General features: G+C 40.4%; 2 protein-coding genes across 6 annotated transcripts in view; one reads left to right on the forward strand and one right to left on the reverse strand.

The window, feature by feature from the left end:
- The window catches only part of STK32A (serine/threonine kinase 32A), a 143822-nt gene that overhangs the window by 53829 nt on the left and 67972 nt on the right, over positions 1 to 22021 (forward strand). For all 3 annotated transcript variants that reach the window (XM_089336035.1, XM_008255186.5, XM_051843477.3), the window contains one exon: positions 17876 to 18049. In XM_089336035.1, coding sequence (XP_089192161.1) covers positions 17876 to 18049 — 174 coding nt within the window. The remainder of the gene's footprint in view (positions 1 to 17875; positions 18050 to 22021) is intronic.
- Positions 13352 to 22021, reverse strand: part of LOC149126100 (uncharacterized) — a 38235-nt gene continuing 29565 nt past the window's right edge. Inside the window, exons 5-6 of one of the 3 annotated variants that reach the window (XR_016236345.1) lie at positions 19777 to 19925; positions 13352 to 13646 (exon numbers count right to left, since the gene is read on the reverse strand). The gene's annotated coding sequence lies outside the window, so the exon portion shown is untranslated. The remainder of the gene's footprint in view (positions 13647 to 19776; positions 19926 to 22021) is intronic. The other 2 variants (XR_016236340.1, XR_016236341.1) reach the window with 2 other exon arrangements.

The following is a 22021-nucleotide window of genomic DNA, read 5'->3' on the forward strand; positions in this document are numbered from 1 at the left end:
ATTTAGGGCCATGAATTTAAAGTGAATCCAGTTAGTACACTTTCATCTTATTCTCCATAGATTTCACTTAATACATGCTAGTTGGCTTTTGTTGCTGTCATAAAGCACTTAGGTGGATTTATCTGGGATTGAAGTTTAACTGGTGAGCTATCTTCACTCTGGTCAAGTTTGATGAATCTGTGAGTATGATGTACAAGAAGTAGACAAAAGAAGTGGATTCTTGGGGGGGATATAAGAAAACCACATGTACATGAAGTCATTCTTTAGCACCACTAACATTTTAGATGCTTTGATAAAATATTACATGTATCTTCAAATAGTTGTCCTTATAGGGGACTCAGTATTTTTTCTCTGATAAAAATGAGTAAGTGGCAAATGACAGGTTCCATTCTAGTCAAAGCCACAAAACCAGGACACCATGGCAACTTTAACTCCCTAAATTTTCTAAGACTCTCAGTGTTAATTTACATTTTATTTTATATTACCTATGTATCATTACTACTACAACTATAAAACCAAACATTTAAAAATTAAATACCACTGTGAAATGAATTTAAAAATTATCATCAACCATTCAATATGCTAAATGATAATGTTTTAGTGAAACACAACGACTATTCATACTTTAATATCCTCTGGACTGTATTGTTGCTTCCCTGGTAGAGTTTCCACTGCTGAAAATCAGAAATAGAAATGGGTATTGGAGCCTTGAGAGATAAGAGCAGAAGCAGGAATGATGTAAATGTTTCTGAAGATGCTGCTGGTCTGCTTTGGCTATGAACACTAGTCAGGGGACCGCAAGTCAGGTGCATTAAGCATGGAGTGCCTGGGATAAGGGCAGGAAGGGCCAAATAAGAATCTCTGTATTTGGTAGCAATGCCAGGATGCCTTCCCTCTGCCCGAGAATTCTGAGAGTGGTGTAGCATGGTCAGGAAGAATATAAATTGCCTTTTTGGCTAGAGAGGCTGAGAAGTGGACCATACACCATGCCAGCTGAGCTTTCTGTCTCTCCACCCCAGAGCAAGATCAATGGCAACGTGTGACTCAGCAGGTCGCGCACCTCCTTCCCAGCCAGGGCCTGCCCCGGCCGCTCTGAATCACTGGCGGTCAGTTCCAATCTCACGAATGACCCAAATTCACCAACTTAGACGGGCCTGTCTGCAGCGGTCTGAGATCGTGATCAACACAAAAACTATGAACCTCCAGCATTTTCTTTTCTTTTCTAGACCTCTGATACACTCTGTAGGGAAAAGTCTGATTTAATGCTTCTTCATTATCCTTTGAGCGTGTGTCTTGGCTTTTCCTTATAAACAGTGATCAGATGTTGCTATTCCCCTCTGCCTGTTTACTAGCTGTGTATTCTCCGAGGTAGCCGTCTCAGGAGATTCTGGAGAAAATAATAATGGCCAAATTTCTCCCCAGAGAATCCTCATCAAAAGCATCTCTGGAGCTGGTACACGAGATAACAGCTCACAAAATAGTATTCAAAGCTCCGGCTGGAGAAAGGTCAGAGCTTCAGAAAAATCAGCTACTACAATAGAACATCAGGAAAACAATCTAAAATCTCTTACATGATTTTTAAAATATCACCTACAATATTTTTCATTGGATAACTTGTAGATATTTGAACATCTTATTTGAGGTCATAGCTTACAAGTTAAATCACAGTATATATATTATATATATATATAAAGTAATTTACATTACTTTCTATACGATTTTCATTGACCGCACACTAAATTTATATCCTTCTGCTAGTCTCCATCATAGTACCCTGCCCTGCCACATTTATAATTACCTACTTGATTGTGTAAACACTGATATCTAAAAAAAATTTACTTATGTTCTATTTATTTTAAAGGCAGAGAGACAGAGAGACAAGCAGAGAAAGATCGTCCAAGTGCTAGTTCACTCCCCAGATACCTGCAGCAGCCAGGGCTGACCAGGCTGAACCTGGAACTTAATGCTGGTCTCCCACGAGGGTGTCAGGGACTTGGGTGCTCCAGTCAACACCTGCTGCCTCCGTGACTCACAACGAGCAGGAAGCTGGAGTCACAGCAGAGCCGTGCGTTTCAGTGTGGGGTATGGGTATCCACGGCAGTGTCCTAACTGCTACACCAAAGGCCCACCCCAACGAGTGGCCTTTTATACATGGATGGCTTCAACGAGAGGGAAATCCTGCCCTTTATTCCTTTATCCTCAGCACCTTACAAAAAGAGACTGCATAATAATGATGTATCAAATAGTCGCTGAATAAACAAGTGCTCATTTTGTACCAAGCTATATACCAGCACTGCTGACAGAGATGAGCCAGGAACAAAGTCATCAAATTTTCAGTAAAGTGAGAACTTCAGGTAAAAAAAAAAAAAGTGGTGATACAGTATAATGCAGTGCAGCCATCTAAAGCTGGACTTCTGAACGCTCTATAGCAGAGAAACGTCCGAATGCCGTGGAAGTGCAGAGGGGAGACACAGAGGGTTCATAGTCAGTTTAAATGTGGCGAGGAGAGGCCAAGAACGATTAAAGTAAAAGGAAGATCACTCATCAAAAATCTTCATGTTTCTTAAGACTTACATAAAAGTTTCTTCTTGCTAAAAATAATTTTTAATGAACATTGTATGGTAAATCCCTCAGATCCGTGCTATACACGCTCAGAAAATCCACCTAAACTCCAAATTATCCATGTTGATGAATTTTTGATATATAAGTGCTTAATATGGATAAATACACAAGCTATCTAAGAGTGGGTGTGGTAATCTTCTTATGTTTTCGGGAGAGCTTTAAAACACTTTTTCCTAGGAGAACTTTGTAAGGCTACTTATAAGACTGAAAGTGCTTTGTAAATTTGAAAGTTTTTAGTGTACTGATGAGTTCTTATGAAGTTATAAACCTCTGGAAATTTGACAACACGTTCTAGAAAGAGAATGAAGCGCAATAGGCACTGTCAGATATTGCTGGTGGGAATTCCAAATGGTACACACCCTATGGAGATAAACATGATATCATCAGGCAAAAAGTACGTTTGCCATTTGTTTTAAAGAAACTTTATCTTAGCAAACTCACTTTTGGGAATATATAACAAAATTAAACTGGCCAGAATACAAAAAGACTGACGCATACTAATTTTCACTGTTTTTATGTTTTCAAGCAGAGAGCCTGGAAAGAACCTGTTTACCAACAGGGGACAGATTACATACACATGTGACAGGCATAAATTGCAGCACCACACAGCTGAGAAGAGGGATGAGAAATGTCTCCAGAATGTACTGTTAGGTGAACAAAGCAATATAACCTCAAATTTATCTACAGATTCTACACAATCCCTCTCAAACTATGCCTGTCTTCTTTGCAGAAATTCATAAACTAGTCTTAAAATTCATATGGAAATTCAAGGGATCCAAAATTCAGTACATTCAAGGAGTAATTAAAATAAACTTGAAAAGAAAGAACAAAGTTGCTCACTTCCTAATTTCAAAACTTAACCACAAAGCCACAGTAATCAGGACAGCATGGTAAATGGCACAAAGACAGACATGGAACAGAATCCAGGTTCTAAAAGTAAACTCTCATATTTATAGTCAACTAACTTTTAACCAGGGTGCCAAGATAATTCAATGGGGGAAAATATTTCAACCAAAGGTTCTAAGACAACCAACTATGGAAGTGTGAGAGAAGGCAGTTGAACTCCTACCTCACACCATATCAACTCAAAATGGAGAATACATATGAATGCAAGAACTATATATGTAAAACTCTTGAGAAAAAAGTACAGGAATACATCTAAAAACAATTATTTCTAACATATGATAACAAAAAGATAAATACTTGGTGGTTCTTGTTGCAGGGAGAGGACAAGTACTAAAAAAAAAAATTAGGCAATCATCAAAATTAAAAGCTTTTTACTTCAAAACTTCTATCAAGAAGTAAAAGAAATAATCCCCGAGAATGAGAAAAAATATCTGATAAGGGACTTTCATGCAGACTATGCAAAGGATTCCTACAACTCAGTAATAAAAAAGAGCAATTTAAAAATAAAAAAAAGATATGAATAGGTGACTTTCCAAATGAATAAATAAGTGGTCCACAGAACATTAACCTGTGCTCAACATTACTAAACATTAGGGAATGCAAATTAAAAGCACAGTGAGATGCTACTCTATCAGCTTAGCGTGGTTACTATCTAAAAAATGGAAAATAACAAGTGTTAGCAACGATGCCAAGAAATTAGAACTAGAACTCTCTTCATTTCTGGTCAGAATATAAAATGGTACAGCCATTGCAGAAAAAAGCCTGGCATTTTCCTCAAAAAATGAAATATAGAATAACCACACAATCCAGCCATTTCACTCCTAGGTGTTTTCTCAAAATAGTGGAAAGCAGGAACTAAAAAAAAAAAAAAAAAAAAAAGACACTTGTACATCAGTGTTCATTATTGCCAAGAGGTGGAAACAACCCAAATGTCCATTATGGGTGAATCAACACTATGTAACGTGCATACAATGGGAATGAAATTTTGATGTGTGAACCTTGGAAACATTTGCCAACTGAAATAAGGCAGACATACAGGAAAAATATTGTATTATTCTGCTTACATGAGATGCTTAGAATAGACAAATTGATAGAGACAGAAAATAGACTAAACAGTGTCAGGGGTTGGGGAAAGGGAGTACTAGGGAGTAACTGTTTAATGGGTACAGAATTTCTGTTAGCAATGATGAAAAAGTCCAGGAAATGGATAGTGATGATGGTTGTAGAACATTGTGAATACACTGAACACCATTGAATTATACACTTAAAGTGGTTACATGGTAAATTCTGTTATATATATTTTATCACAGCAAAAGAAATATAATGAAACCAATGAGGGAAAAGTACGTTAGATCAGACAGAGAGGGATAAAAGCAAGACTTTTCTCAACATACCTTGTTTTGAGTGTTGGACTTTGAAAACATACAAATATTTTATATAACTATAAAACAAATTAAATTTTAGAAACAATCCTCCAGATAGAATCAAAGTGAAATGAATGACCTAAATGTACATCCAGTTAGTGACATAATCACACCAAAATGAACTATTTAATTGACTTTCAAACAGAACCTTTACTGGATATCATTAGTGGAATATATCCTAACAACAACAACAAAAAGCCCGAAAGAAAAAAAAAAACTTTGAAGTGTTTTCAGTATTGCTATTTTGAGGTAATGTTGCTATTCCCAGAGTGCTGTGTGACTGACAGAATAAAGCAAATACATTTATACTGGGTCATCGAGAACAAGAATTTTCACTGAGGGAGAAAGTAGTTACTGGTATAGACTGATTAAGTTAAGAATTCCTGTAATCTGGAATATAAATTGAAAGTATCATTATGAAATGTATAATGTATTTATTTTGGATTATAATTGTGTATGTATATATACATTATGCCTAGGCATATATATGTATAGCAAGTTATCTGGAAAAAAAATAGACACGATAGCTAGCAATAAACATGTTCACATCCTAAAGCTGTAATGCCATCAAAACTTGCGAGAATCATGTCAAAATAACACATGATACTACTTGATTATGTTCCCACTGGCCAAAGATTAAGAAGGAGGCTAACATGCAACCCATGAGGTCATTATGGTATCTGTTGAACAAGTACTGATTGCTTTTGAAAGATTCCAGGGAACAAGCAAATCATTTTTAAATAGAGGAGTGACAGCCATTTGTTTCACCTTCGCTATACAAACTCTACCCCAGAGTAATTAAGTAATCAGTGAAAGCAATTTTCTCTTTATGAAAGTTTGCCAGCTAAAACATAAAGGAAAAATGATATAATTGAAATATCATAACCCCTAGGGAATTTTTTGAGCTAGGTCATGATTAATGACTGACAATACCACAAGGCAGACTTATTAATTATGCATATCCTAATCAAAGACCACAATACCATCTCTGAAGTAAACTTGCCCATCAAACAAACAAACAAAAACCACTTGAAACCTGAACTTGACTCTGAGCAAGCTTCTGGTTCTAGCCAGCAATTTTCACAAAATTCAGAGAGCTGTGGAGCATGGTGAGAGACATGACATGAATGCAATCAGGAAAATTCAGACTGAGAAAATGCTGCCAGCAAAAATAATTTGATTTCCTCAACAAAAACTTACCAGCAGTCAATGAACAATCGGTCAGGGAAAAGATAATATAAAAGGATTTGTAAAAGGCACACAGACTATTGACAACATATGGACCTCCCTTGCCTCCATTTATATGACCCAAGCAGTCTTTAAAGTTCTTTTAAAAAATTATAAAATGAGCAGGGAATTGTGAAGACTGAGTGTTTGATGAAAGCTACTTATTTAGATAATTTATGCTGAAAAGATGCTTAATCATCTTTATCTCTTGTCTTGATGGGAAAACATAGATACATCAAGTAGAAGGAAATATTTTCCATACATTTATTTTGTATTTAAATGTAAAATTATTTATCAAAATGAAAAATCACTACAATCCAACCATCTAGATAATTGTATTATTTTTCTTCAGAAACAATGTTCTGCATATGCTGGCATATGTGTCTAATATTTTCCTTTTGTTGTGTGTGCATATTCTTTTTCAATATCTACTTTTGTGTACATTAAGCAATCTATATAATATAGATATAACACAAATGATAGTAGAAACATTGTTTTTTCCCTCCCTTTGTCTTTATTATATAGTATCTTGGAAATCTTTTCTTACCAGAATACAGATCTGCCAATTTAAAAAATTCACTATGCGATATTTAGAATGAATTCACCACTTATTTGCATATTCTTCTGCTAGTGGAATGAAGACTGTCCTTGATTTTATATAATGAATATAATTTTAAGTACCTCCTGGCATACTTTACAAGTGTATTTGTAGTGAAGGTTCCTTGCAATGAAATTACATGGTCCAAAGCCAAGTCTTTTTAAAGAGATATCTCCAAATTGTTCTCAAGGGACGTTTCAGCAAAACATATGAACAACACCAATTTCCTCACTTCCTCACCCACAGTGACTGTCCTTGAGCCTACATGGAAATGTTCTTACTTTGATACATTAATGATTCAAAGTCATGATATATTTGCTGAGGTCACAAATTACTCCCTTCCATAACAGAGAGAATTTAGATTTTCACCTCAACTTGTTTCCAGGGTTATCTAGACCATTAACTTTTCTTCACCTCCAATTGTCATATTGTAGTGTTTCAGTTGAAAAACAAAGATAAAAAACCAACTGGGTATTCTTTCTATAGACTCAAAATGTGCTTTTTGTAAACTTCGTAAACTTTGGATTTTCTGCATTGCTACGGTGGATCGATTAGGTGAATTAATACTATTTTGCAATGAATTTCACATAAAATACATGTGGGGGAAATTGTGAAAGAGCCACAGAGAAAAATATGATGGACCGTTGCCCCACACAATGGTTTGAAAATTGAAATGTGTACGTTATGAACAGGACAGGGGACTCTAGCTGCCTGCTTGCCCGTTCCTCTGAGATGTCCCCAGAGAACTAATGCTTTCCCTAAGCCAGGAAAAGCCTGCTGTGAGCACTCCCTTTTCGGAGTCTGAGAAACACAGATTAACTGTGCCTTCGTTTTAGTGCCTAGGGCAACACTGGTTCTTAAAAATTCTTCCATGGAGACCACTGGCTAAGATCAGCAATATCCCACCACTGGAATGAGATCACTCAGGAGGCATACAAATTGAATTTTTGCAAATTAAGTTGGAAGGCATTTAAATAATCACCCTATTCCCTGACAGGATTTTGTTATACACTTTGTCTCATAACCGGTAATGGTCATTGTGTGCACAGCAGGTACATTAAGTGCGATGTATGTGAAGCCCTCCTGGCTCTACAGTCTCCTACCGTGACTCTCGAACAAGGATACCATTATCCCTTTTTCTCTGATTCAGTGTCTTTCCTTTAAAGCAATTCTGCTGGGGGCATATTTTAGAGATGATAAAATCCTGCAATTTCTAGTGTCCAATGAACTTATTTTTAGTGTTCTACGTGATGCAACAATCATAAGTCAATCCTTCCATTGAGATCCCTTGTGCCCATTTATTGTTAATTGTCGTTTCCACCTTGAGCCCCAGGCAACCACTTTCCTATTCTGTCTCTATGAATTTGTTCTTTCTGCCACTTTCATGGGAATGGTATTGCAAAATATAGTCTTATGCCTGGCTTCTTTGACATAGCACAACGTTTGTGGGGCTCGTGCATGCTGCAGTATGTGTTCATCTTTTTTAGTAAATAGTATTTCATTGTAAGGATAATATTTGGCTTTCCATGTACCAGTTGATAAAGCTTTTCGTTTTTCTCCAGTTTTTGCCTGTTATGGATAATGCTGTGACAATCATTGGTGGACAAGTCTTTTCATAGACAAATGCCTCATTAATGGGGGGGGGGGGCAGACGCCTAGTAGTGGAGTTGCTGGGAGATGGAATAGTTATATGTTTTAGATTTTGACAGGCAGACAGTCTCTTTTCCAAAGTGACTAAGCCGTTTACACTCCCATTTGTAACACAGGAGGGCTCTCTTATCTCTGCATGCTAGCCAACATTTGTTCTTCTCTTTCGTATTCCTTAGCTATTCAGAGGGGAATGACAGCTGTGGTTTTAATATGCATTTATCTAATAACTAATGGTGCTTAGCATCTTTCCACACGTGCTCATATCTTTTGCTTATTTTTTGATTGGGTTATTCTTATTACTAAATTTTAAAAGTTCTTTGTAAATTCTGGACATAATCTTTCATCAGTCATATATTTGTAAGTATTTTCTCCCTGTCTATGGCTTATCTTTTCATTTCTTTAATAGTGTCTTTTGAGGAGCCAAAGTTGAATTTTGATAAAGTCTAATTCATTAATGTTTAGTGGACTGTGCTTTTGCTATTATATTAAAAAAAAAAAAAAACTTTTGCCTAACCCAAGGTCTCAAAGGCTTTATTCTAAAAGTCTTATTGTTTTTGTACTTAAACTGGTGCCTATTATTCGTTTGAGTTCATTGTCTCATATGTATGAAGCTGTAAATTCATCTTTTTACAGGTGGATATCTAATTGTCCAAGGACTATTTGTTAAATGAATCTTTCTTAGCAACTTTGTTAAAAGTTCTTTGACTATAAAAATAAGGATTTAATTCTGGATTCTTTTTTAATTTATTTGTCAGTTAGACTTATAGACAGTGAGAGAGAGAGACAGAGAGAAAGGTCTTTCTTCCGCTGGTTCACTCCCCAGATGGCTGCCAAGGCCAGTGCTGCGCTGATCTGAAGCCAGGAGCCAGGTGCTTCTTTCTGGTCTCCCATGCTGGGGCAGGGGCCCAAGCACCTGGGCCATCCTCCACTGCCTTTCTGAGCTACAGCAGAAAGCTGGACCGGAAAAGGGGCAGCTGGGACTAGAACCTGGTGCCCATATGGGATGCCAGTGCCACGGGCAGAGGAGTAACCAAGTGAGCCACGCGCCTGGCCCAAAATTCTGGATTCTTAATTCTGTTCCATTGACTTATATTTTAGTTCCTTTTTTAAAAAGTGCTTTGCATAAACCACCAAGCTCATTTTACAAACCATTAATGGGTTATGATCCATGCTTTGAAAAACACTGCCTTGGAGAATATTTTAGGTCTGTTCCAGACTTCAGATTCAGAATGATCCTAATTCCATGTATTAACTTATACAATAAAAGACAATTATGTAAAACAAACTGATCTGTTCAATACCACAGCTGTATTATATTTAAAAGTAGAAGACAAAGGGTAATTATGATAATAACTAATTCACATTACTTCCAGGCACTGTTTTAAGCTTTTTGTGTGTCCTAACTCCTTTAATCTGCCCAACAATTCTACAGAGAATGTACCACTATGCAGGAGGATGCTGAGGGCTGGTGCTGCTTGCTGCAGTCATAAGGAGGCTAAGGGGCAGGGCTGGGATTTGAACACAGGTAGTCTTGCTCCAGGGCCACACTCTTCACCAGCTTGCTATTTATCATGTTTTGTTCTCCCCACTTTGTAAACATTTTATCTCCTCTTTGCCATACAGTAAGTAAAAGGATTCCAAATGTACATATACCCTCCCTGAGTTTGTTTCCATTAAATGATTCACTCCAAATTCACATATGTGATATATGAGTTATAATTTTAATCCAGGTTTATCTGACAGTTATGTAACTTCCACTTATATTTTCCTTAAATGGACTTTTCTTTATTTATTTTTTATTTTTTGACAGGCAGAGTGGACAGTGAGAGAGAGAGACAGAGAGAAAGGTCTTCCTTTGCCGTTGATTCACCCTCCAACGGCCGCCACAGCTGGCGCGCTGCGGCCGGCGCACCGCGCTGATCCGATGGCAGGAGCCAGGTACTTATCCTGGTCTCCCATGGGGTGCAGGGTCCAAGCACCTGGGCCATCCTCCACTGCACTCCCTGGCCACAGCAGAGAGCTGACCTGGAAGAGGGGCAACCGGGACAGAATCCGGCGCCCCGACCGGGACTAGAACCCAGTGTGCCGGCGCCGCAAGGCGGAGTATTAGCCTATTGAGCCGCGGCGCTGGCCCCCTTAAATGGACTTTTCAATTTCTTTGTATCTTTGATCAATCAAAACTTTTTTCATCATAAAATCTAAGAGTTTTAAAAAGGAATATATAAAATTAATCATTCATTTTCCTTTGCTATACTAAATTGGAATATCAGAACTGACTCTGGTATTTTGATTTTGCAGTATGATGTGTGTTCCTCTAATGTCATGGCTTTTGGCTTGTTAAAAATATTTATTTATTCTACATATTTCAAAGGCAGAGAACAGGAGAGAGAGAGAGAGATACCATCTACTGGTTTAATCCCCAAAATTCCTGCAACAGCTAGGTCTGTGTCAGGCTGAAGCCAGGCTCTCAGTCGAGGTCTCCCATGTGGGTTGCAGGGACCCAGCTACTTGAGCTGTTACCGTCTGCCATGCAGGGTGTGCACCAGCAGGAAGTTGGAATTGCAAGCAGAGCCAGGTCTCGAACCCAGGAACTCTGATATGAGACCAGCACACCAAATCCCCACCCCTTTTTAGACAAAAATCCATGGAAGGAAATATATTTTTCTTCACAACCGAGTAGATAGACTCACAGGTACACACTATATTCAACAAAAGTTTCATGTTTTACCTCGTATGTACTAGCACCTATCCTATGTTATTATCAATCTTTTTAAAAAAAAATTGCTGCCACAACCATCAAACTGACTTTGTGATGTACAATTTGAAAAACATTGGAGAATATTCTAGATGTCTCCCAATCCTCAGATTCAGATGGATCTCAGCATGACCTTCATGAAGTTTCAAGTGCATGAATGATTTTCTTACGTATTTGGTAACCATGCTAATTTCTCAAAATAGAGCACCTCTGGACTTCATAGAAGACCCACTCAGAGCTTGCTGTCTAGAGAGCAAGAGACAGATCTTCCAGCCACTGGTTCACTCCCCAGATGGCCACAATGGCTGGGGCTGTGCTAGCTTGAAACCAGGATCCAAGAGCTTTATCCAGTCTCCCACCTGAGTGTCTGGGGCCCAAGCTTGGGCCATTATCTGCTGTTCTAGGTACACTGGCAGGGAGCTGGATTGGTAGTGGAGCATCCAGGACTTGAACACCTGCTCATATAGGATGCTGGTGTTGCAGGCTGCAGCTTAGGCTTCTGGACCACAATGCAGGCCCAGAACTTATGTTTTAAACTTGCTTCTCTTCGTACTCTCTTTAATTCCCTTTTTGGTATATTACTGTTCTCTGTAACTTTCTGTAGAATTGAGCTATCAGGCAATGTGAAGGACTGAACCATCAGTGGTACATAAAAGCAGACATGCATCCTAATGGCATATTGTGAACAAAAGCTGCTAATCCAAAAGCTACAGAAATGTATTTTCAAATTCTGATGTTATGTAATAAGAAGATGACATTGTATACAAAGGGGACCTGGGGCTGGTGTTGTGGTGTAGCAGGTAAACTGCCGCCTGTAGCGCCGACATCCCACATGGGTGTGGGTTTGAGTCCTGGCTGCTCTACTTTCGAACTAGCTCTCTGCTATGTCCTGGGAAACCAGTAGAGGATGGCCCAAGTCCTTGGGCCCCTACACCCACGTGGGAGACATGGAAGAAGCACCTGGCTCACAGCTTTGAATAGGCACAGCTCTGGTCATTGCAGCCACCTAGAGAGTGAACCAGCAGATGGAAGACCTGTCTCTCTTTGTCTGTCTGTCTGTCTGTCTCTCTCTCTCTCTCTCTCTCTCTCTCCCCTGCCCCTGCCCCTGCCTCTGCCTTTCTAATAAAATATCTTAAAGAAAAAGAGAGGGGGGACCTGATTGAATACTGAATGTTGGGAGGGTCTTCTGTGAGAAGTGACCATTGAGATGAGACTGGAAAGATGAACAGCATATCACAATGGGCAGGATAAGGAGTACAGACACGGGTTCTATCACTGGACAAGCTTCAAATGCTAGAGGGGGCATGGATTGCTACTTGCATATGGAAGGAAAAGATCTTCATGTTAAGGCTGGAAAAATTAACATAGCTGAGACACAGGTTCCTATAGATCCTGGACAGAGATGGGAGAGCTTTTGAGGCTGGATAACATGATGGAATTTCTGTAAGTGGAATATGTAAATGGATTGGAGAGGTCCAACATCATGGAGAGTTATGAACACTCCGTTGCAATGTTATGGGGTAGACAGGATGAACTAGACTAGATAGAGGGTGGTCTTTGTTAGTTATCTCCTTTCTTATTGAGCACACTTAGCAATGAATTTCATTTGCCACCAAGACAAATACAGCATACTAATAAACAGTTACGGCAGGCGCCGTGGCTCACTAGGCTAATCCTCCACCTTGCGGCGCCGGCACACTGGGTTCTAGTCCCGGTCGGGGCGCCGGATTCTGTCCCGGTTGCCCCTCTTCCAGGCCAGCTCTCTGCTGTGGCCAGGGAGTGCAGTGGAGGATGGCCCAAGTCCTTGGGCCCTGCACCCCATGGGAGACCAGGAGAGGCACCTGGCTCCTGGCTTTGGATCAGCGTGGTGCGCCAGCCGCAGCGCGCCGGCTGCGGCAGCCGTTGGAGGGTGAACCAACGGCAAAAGGAAGTCCTTTCTCTCTCTCTCTCTCTCACTGTCCACCCTGCCTGTCAAAAAATAAATAAAAAATAGTTACAAAAATATGAGTCTATGTGATGAATGGTTGCAGTATAAGGAAGCTCTTATTCTTTTATTTTAAAAAAATTGGATAACATGAACTTAAATATTGTACATATCACCAGATTGCATTATGCTCATAGATTTTTTTTTCCCTGGGTACAGTTTTGGAAAATAAAATCTCTTCCCTCAAGAGTTAAGCATATGAGATGGAGGGTTTAGAGCTCATGTGCTGAAGGAGAAAGGCAATTTATTACAGCCACTTTTTAAAAAGATTTTGTTTATTTGAAAGACAGAGTTACATAGAGAGGTAGAGCCAGAAAGAGAGGTCTTCATCAGCTGGTTCACTCCCCAGATGGCCGAAATGGCTGGAGCTGAGCCGATCCCAAGCCAGGAGCCAGGAGCTTCTTCTAGGTCTCCCACATGGGTGCAGGGGCCCAGGGACTTGAGCCATCTTCTACCGCTTTCCCAGGCCATAGCAGAGAGCTGGATTGGAAGGGGAGTAGTCAGGACTCGAACTGGTGCCCATATGGGATGCCAGTGCTTAAGACCAGGACTTTAACCTGCTGTGCCCCAGCGCTGGCCCCACAGCCACTTTTGACTCCATGACTACATATATTTATTTATTTATTTATATTTTTTATTTATATTTTATTTAATGAACATAAATTTCCAAAGTACAGCTTATGGATTACAATAGCTCCCCCCCCCATAACTTCCCTCCCACCCACAACACTCCCCTCTCCCACTCCCTCTCCCCTTCCCTTCACATCAAGATTAATTTTCAATTATCTTTATATATAGAAGATCAATTTAGCATATACTAAGTAAAAATTTCAACAGTTTGCACCCACACAGAAACACAAAGTGTAAAATACTATTTGAGTACTAGTTATAGCATTAATTAAACACCTAAGAGTAATTGTGTATTAATTACAGAGTTCAACCAATAGTTTCAAGTAGAACATAAAAAATACTAAAAGAGTAAAGTATTAAGTTCTTTCTTTTTCTTTTTTTGTTTGTTATATAGTTTTTTTATTTAATAAATGTGAATTTACAAAGTGCAATTTTTGTATTGTTGTGGCTCCCCCCCCCCAACCTCCCTCCCTCCCATGGCCCTCCCCTCTCCCACTCCCTCTCCCATCCCGCCCTTCATCGAGTTTCATTTTCAATTACCTTCATATACTGAAGATCAACTTAGTATATACTAAGCAAGGATTTCAACAGGCTGCACTCACACAACCGCACAAGGTATAGGGTATTGTTCGACTAGTAGTGTTGTTTTTAAGTTTCATAGTAGAACACATTAAGGACAGAGATCCTATGTGGGGAGCATGTACCCAGTGACTCCCATTGTTGATTTAACAATTGGCACTCTTATTTATGACATCAGCAATCACCCGAGACTCTTGCTATGAGCTGTCTAGGCTATGGAAGCCCCTTGAGTTCACCAACTCTGAATTTGTTTAGTCAAGGCCGTATCACAGTGGAGGTTCCTTCCTCCCTTCAGAGAAAGGCGCCTCTCTCCTTGAGGGCCTGTTCTTTCTGCTGGGGTGTTGTTCACCAGGATCTTTCATTTAGATTGTTTTTTGCCACCGTGTCATGGCTTTCCGTGCCTGCGAGACTCTCATGGACCCTTTAGCCAGATCCGAATGTCCCAAGGGTTGATTCTGAGGCAGGAGTGCTGCCATTCTATGAGTCTGCTGTGATGACTACATGTATTTATATCTGAACTGACCAAGGGAAGCATACTGCCCCTTGCCTGGGCCTTTCTTTCTTTGGTTAATACTCTCCTATATGTTCCAACATTGTTGCTAATTTGCTACTACTGGCACCGTTATCAATTTGTTCTTTGAATAAAAGTAGCTTAATCTAAGTACCAGTAAAAATGTATGTGCATTCAGGCTGAATTTAATGAAACCATCGTTCTTCTTAGAGTTACATATAGTAATAGGAGAGGACTCTTCTGCTCTGTCACCAGGTCTGTGACCTATGCTGAGAGCTTAACACAGTCAAGAGCAGGGAGTGGATTGGATCTGCTGTGCGGCTCACTCAGTCTGAGTGGCTGTTTCCAGTGGTATCTGGCTGCGTTTGTAGTTAGCACTCTCTTTATTGGGTCTCCATCCTTCATCCTGTATCTGCCACACATCCCAAAAGTCTTTGTTCACACCTCATGATCAATCATCTTTTCTATTATGCTCCTTGAGAGAGCCTAAGGTACAGTGGGTGCCAGGCATGACCACTTGCGAACTTGCCACATTCTCCTTACGGAAAGCCCATAGAATGCTGAGAATATAATTAGTATGTGTGTGGTTGGAAGGATTGTGAAACAAATTGCCCAGATCCAGGGACTTTTTTTTTTTCAGTATCCATCAAGTTTGTAGCAGAGATGACTGCATTGAGGTGAAGAGTATCACTTGGGGCCGGCGCCATGGCCCACTTGGTTAATCATCTGCCTGTGGCACCGGCATCCCATATGGGCGCCGGGTTTTAGTCCCGGCTGCTGCTCTTCCGGTCCAGCTCTCTGCTGTGGCCTGGGAGGGCAGTGGAGGATGGCCCAAGTGCTTGGGCCCTGCACCTGCAAGACCAGGAAGAAGCACCTGCCTCCTGGCTTCGGACTGGCACAGAGCTGGCTGTAGTGGCCATTTGGGAAGTGAACTAATGGAAGGAAGACCTTTCTCTCTGTCTCTCTCTCTGTCTATAACTCTGTCAAAAGAAAGAAAGAAAGAAAGAAAGAAAGAAAGAAAGAAAGAAAGAAAGAAAGAAAGAAAGAAAGAAAGAAAGAAAGAAAGAAAGAAAGAAAGAAAGAAAGAAAGAAAGAAAGAAAGAAAGAAAGAAAGAAAGAAAGAAAGAAAGAAAGAAAGAAAGAAAGAAAGAAAGAAAGAAAGAAAGAAAGAAAGAAAGAAAGAAAGAAAGAAAGAAAGAAAGAAAGAAAGAAAGAAAGAAAGAAAGAAAGAAAGAAAGAAAGAAAGAAAGAAAGAAAGAAAGAAAGAAAGAAAGAAAGAAAGAAAGAAAGAAAGAAAGAAAGAAAGAAAGAAAGAAAGAAAGAAAGAAAGAAAGAAAGAAAGAAAGAAAAAAGAATATCACTTCCTAAAAGACAACACCAAGCATGTATTTCTCAGGCTGTTACAAGGCACTTCCTGCATTTCATGCAAATTTTCCTAGGAACTTGATTTTTGACAGCTTCCCAGTGAAGTGAATCAGTCTTCAGTGGTAAACGGATGCATTTATTTATTGAACAAATAAACATAGGGACCATTAGTCTTTGAATGTTACCACCTCAGATTATGCTTCATTGAATTTCTCTTTTTTTCCGTTTGCAAGTCTCTTCCTTCTGTCTTAGCACAATGATAATTATAAAGTAGAAAATGTACTCGGTTCTCCCACCACTGATACTCTCCATTCGTTTCCTAAGCAAACAATTTGTCACCAGGAATCACTGTGCATCCTAGGCAGTCCTCGCAGGCACTGAATTCTTTGAATCAAATGAAACTTCAAAACGTGATCTCAGTGTCAACACGATGTTGATACGGAGAACTTTATGGTGACTGGAAATCGTGTCTGTGTTTGAGGGAAACAACAAATCCTAGCAGCAGGAGTGTACTTTTACAGGAGGCTCTGCACATAGCTGAGGTCAATTCTGTCTCATTTCCTTTTCTAATGCCTCACCCCACGCTCCTTCAAGTGTGAAATCCATGTCCGACTGTACATCCTGATTGAAACCACATCGGTTACTGCTTCAGGAACAAGCACCTGGCATGGAACACAGCCTCTTCCCTCCACTCCACACTCAGGCTTCTCCATGCTGTCTCTTTTTCCAGCAATTCCAATCCAGTTTCCATTCATCACTCACACTAGGTTCTGCGTCACGGCTGTGCTGGAATTTGTGTTATTGTTCCAAGTCAAGTTGTACTTTTGCACTTGGAGGATGCTTCGGCTCTATCATGTGTCTGTCAGGTAGTGACCTCGTGCAAGTCACTCAAACTTCTCTGTGCCTTGATTTCCTCATTTCTAAATGGGGGCATGAAAGCGGCTTTGCAGGGTGGACCCAGGAAATGCTGTACACTTCAGAGTCAGCCTTGTTGTAGTCACGTAGACACATCATGAGATGTTAGCTTTATTTCTCAGGCATTACCATCATTTTCTGTTCCCTCCCACATTTAGCCCAGGGTCCAACTTTCTGAGCTTTCATTTACCTTCCCGCCCCAGTGAGTGAACGAATTACTTCTTTAGATTATTCTCTGACTTCTTCATTGACCTTCCTATGTCTTTTTCTTAATAATGTGGGACACTATTAAGTGTTTCTAGGCAATGAAGTTGTTAGTATAGAAAAACAGTCGGGAGAATGGTTCAAGGAGGCCTCCTCATCCATTTTATGAGACTCTTGCAACAATGTGGTGATGTTAAATAGATAAATGGGATTCTCTTTATTTCCTGGGCTTTATAGCTATATAAGTGAATGGTAAATGTGTGCTTAATATATGGTAAACATGATAATAAATACTATACTCATATTTTTTCTTCACAATGGTCAAATGTGGCATTAGCCCCATTTTACAAATGAGGAAACTGAGAGCCTAGAATCATAGGCCGTCTACTCCCAAAGCCTGAGCTGTCAACTCCAGGACCTGCTACTCCTATCCGTAAGGTATCCTTAGCCTCCGGACTGGTTAGCAGGTGAATGTGGTTGGTGAGTGTTCTTTATGCTCTTCCAGGTATTCCTTCCAAGATGAGGAAGACATGTTCATGGTGGTAGACCTCCTGCTGGGCGGGGACCTACGCTATCACCTGCAGCAGAACGTCCGCTTCCAGGAAGACACGGTGAAGCTGTTCATCTGTGAGCTGGCCATGGCTCTGGACTACCTGCAGGGCCAGCGCATCATTCACAGGTCAGTGAAGTCCCAGCAGACTAGACGGGAATGAACAGGAGAATCCACCGCCTGCCACATCCAACAGGGCCCTGGTGAACTTGTCCCTGAATCCTTTTTTGATGCTTACAACAGTCCCTGGGGTAGATTGATTGTTCCTGTTTTGCATACTGAAAACAGAATCGAGCACATAGCGCTCCATTTGCCTGAGGTCATAGTAAGTAAACAACAAGACCAGAGTCAATAAATATTGGTGCTATTTCATGATAAAGCCCAGGTAAAGAGGAGAAAAGGTGACATATTGGAATGTAGTAAGTACTAAATGAATTAATTGAAATAGGAGTGCAAGAAATATATGGGAGGAAAGGAGGAGGAAGGGAAGAAAGAAAATCAGGAAGAAAATTTCAGTTTTTTAAACATCTGCCTGTCGTGCCATTTATGTTAAGCCAATCTGTAATGTGTGTGCTGCAAATAGAAACAGCAGAGGCAATGTGTCTCCTACGCTTGGAGCGTTTTTAGTAAATAAGGAACACAGATAATATAAGAAACTACAAGCCCTTAAATGAGTAGCTGTGATGATGATTTCATAGATAGTATCTCATTTGATCTCTAAAATAATCTGATAAGTGATCGAGCACAGGTAGTTAGGTGATCTTTAAATATGAGAAAACTATTATTTGGAGACATTTAATTACAACCAGGTTTATCTCTATGAATTTTAAAGCTTACTGCCATCAGAGCAGCTGCTATTCACTGATGGCTCACAGTATACCAGACATGCTAGGTATCCTACATCCATGGCCTGATTAAATTCTCCACACCCACCGAGGACTCTGCATTTTATTACACTACCTCCATGTCACAGTTGAAGAGACCATGGCTCAAGGATTTGCCAAGGACAGACAGTTGGCAAATGGCAGTGCCAGGATTTAAGCCTATATCTCTCCAATCCCAAAATCAGAGCTCTTGCGTTAATCACACATATGAAATATATGCATTAATTACTTATACATCATTTGATGAGGAACCGGCACATATAACTCTGCCACCATCATGCCTAATCTTTGAAGTAGTCGCTAAGTTTATAGTCAAACTAAATCTTTTTTTCTTCTTTTTTTATATATATATTTTTTGACAGGCAGAGTGGTTCACCCTCCAATGGCCGCCGTGGCCGGCGCGCTGCGGCCAGCGCACCACGCTGATCCGATGGCAGGAGCCAGGAGCCAGGTGCTTCTCCTGGTCTCCCATGGGGTGCAGGGCCCAAGGACTTGGGCCATCCTCCACTGCACTCCCTGGCCACAGCAGAGAGCTGGCCTGGAAGAGGGGCAACCGGGACAGAATCTGGCGCCCCGACTGGGACTAGAACCCGTTGTGCCGGCGCCGTAAGGCGGAGGATTAGCCTAGTGAGCCGCGGTGCCGGCCTCAAATTAAATCTTATTCAACAAAGATTTCAAGTTCAACTGTGTCTGTCGATAAAATATTTGAGCACCACCTGTTGCCATTTACATAATTTATCTGGGTTAGGATGCAGCCTGTGGATAGAGAGGGAACATCCCGATTCAGAGACTCTATGCAGGCACCATGCACCAATCCTCTTTTTTAAAGCCTTGGCCCTGTACACTTAAGTAATTGTTTAATTTTCCATCTTTGGAAGAGTCTATTTGTATTGGAAATGCACTGTTCAGGTGGCAGATAATTGAAAAGCAGATCAGTTAATCATGTCCAATCTCAGAAGTAAATTTACACACCTGGTGTTTTGTCAATAACTGGAAATCCTGTTTTCAAGTGTTCTTCCTCCTGGCTGGTCCCTCACGGCTCTGAGGAGAAAGTCTTCCTATCTGTAGTCAGAACGTTTGCACTCATTCGTCCTGCAAACAGTCGGTCAAGAATATCCTGTCTGGTTGCCGACAGCAGAGACATCAGAAAGGAGAATTACTAGACGCCAGCAAGGACCACGAGTGCCTGTTAGTCCCTCCTTATCTCTGATTTCCCAGCTCTGCCCTCTTTCTTTGGGCCTTGTTTTCTCTGTCATCACAAGTCGAGATGCTGTGAGCATTTCTGCCCTGTGCCTAGGACTGCATTCCAAGGAGAAGACATCGGTGGAGGAAAAAAATTGGTACTATTTTATCTCCAAGGAACTTAATACCAACTTTCTTTTCTGCCTTTCTCACCTTCATCCTTGTCCCCATCACTGTTTTCTTACTTAAATTGTAAATGAAGGATTAACTTTTTGTTCCTTTCCCATTCCATGCCCACAGTTCTTAGTGCCCGAGTTCAGGGGGCCTCTGCACTGAAAAATCTCCTTGCCGTGGAAAATAAATGGAAGGCAAACAGTAATATTTTGATTGCAGTGGTAAATTGGGGTAAAGGTCTAATGGGGTCCAAAAATGATTAAATTGTATTTCTAGTGTCTATATACCCACCCCACCTCCCGTGTAGGCTATCCTAATACCTCACATCTCTCCTGAGGAGCTGTGCCATTTTGGATTGTGTAATTAAATACTTCATTTCTGTCTCCTATAATTGCAAACTCTGTGAGTGAGGGCCACATGTGTGTGTTTTGCTTTTCATTGTCTAAACAATATGGGCAGAAGCATGAAGGAATGGACATTGGCTGAGCCAAATGACTGACCTGAAGCCTCTGGTTACAAATGGTAGACAAAATTGAAATATAAGCCAAAGGTCTCAGACTTACCATAGTCTCTACAATTGGGCAATCCTGCAATTTATCATCCAAACCAGGGTACGGCTAAGATCTAAAGAGGGTGCTACTGATAATAATGCTAGAAAGACTGTCAAATCCATCAGTGTCTTAGGCAATTCAGGCCAGATGTCATCATCATTAAGGATTTTCAAGACAGAAGGGACAAGATAGACATTTGAATTCTGACAGAGCTTCCATAACCAAGATTTTCTGCTCTTGGGGTATCAGATGTCAATTTGATGTGTTATCAGTTTGAAAGAATCTCAAATGACTCAAGAGGAAAACACACCTGGAAAAATTTTTTGTCTAAGAAATTTAAATAATAATGATGGCTTTCTGACACTGGGGCTCCAGGGGCAGAGTAGAAAGTGGGATGAGCAATACAAAAAAAGGAGATGTAGGCTTCTGAGTTCTGTGTCTTTTTAAGACTCCTTTCTTCATTTATTATCGCTAACATTTGTTTATCTGAACTGACCAATCAAGTTATCCCAGGGTGTTTTATTTTATATAATAAAAACTTAAAGAAAAAAATTTAAAACTCTTGAAAAAATAAAAGCATGCTGTATTTGATGCACTCTAACAAAATATTTTTAGATTACTTAGAAATTTAGGTTGTAAAATACATCCTAAGCTCCAAGATATTAAAATTGTGAATAAAAAAAATTGATAAACTAGGGTACGTTCCCTAAATAAGGAGAGACCATCTGCATGAAACATGCTAAGTACTGGCTAAAACCCCCATTTGCCTCTGGATGTGGTAGAACATTAAAATGTGTCCATAAGCAGACAGCAGATATGTGTGGAGCAAGGACAGCACTGAACTGTTCTTGATGGAGGTCTTCCTGGGGACTAGGCAGCCTACTGAGCTCTCATGAATGATTTCACTCATCTTCCCTGAGCTGTAGGAGGCTGTTGATGTCCTTGGCCCCATTTTACAGTCAATGCAACTCTGGCTCAGAAAAATGAAGTCACTGGGCTCCGGTTGCAAAGCTACAAAGCAGGGGAGGCACCACATTAATGGAGTGGAGGTCCATAAACCACTCCACACCAAACTGATGCTCAGTACAGCCGCAGGTCTAAAGAGGGCATGGAACCAAGCAAAGTGGCCACCTGCTGTCAACGCCCACTGCCTGGCTGCACAGGCAGAGATGTGCATCCCATTAATGAAGGAACAGCCTTGAACAAAAAGCTGGCTTCAGAGAGGAAAAAGGTTTTGGGTAACAAAACAATTTTCAGGAGAGCTCAGAATGCTTCAGAGGGATTTTATTAGCCAAAGTGGAAAGGAAGGG

The sequence above is a fragment of the Oryctolagus cuniculus genome, chromosome 6 (assembly GCF_051225735.1).
Source record: "Oryctolagus cuniculus isolate XC-2025 breed Fujian yellow rabbit chromosome 6, ASM5122573v1, whole genome shotgun sequence".
NCBI lineage: Eukaryota > Metazoa > Chordata > Mammalia > Lagomorpha > Leporidae > Oryctolagus > Oryctolagus cuniculus.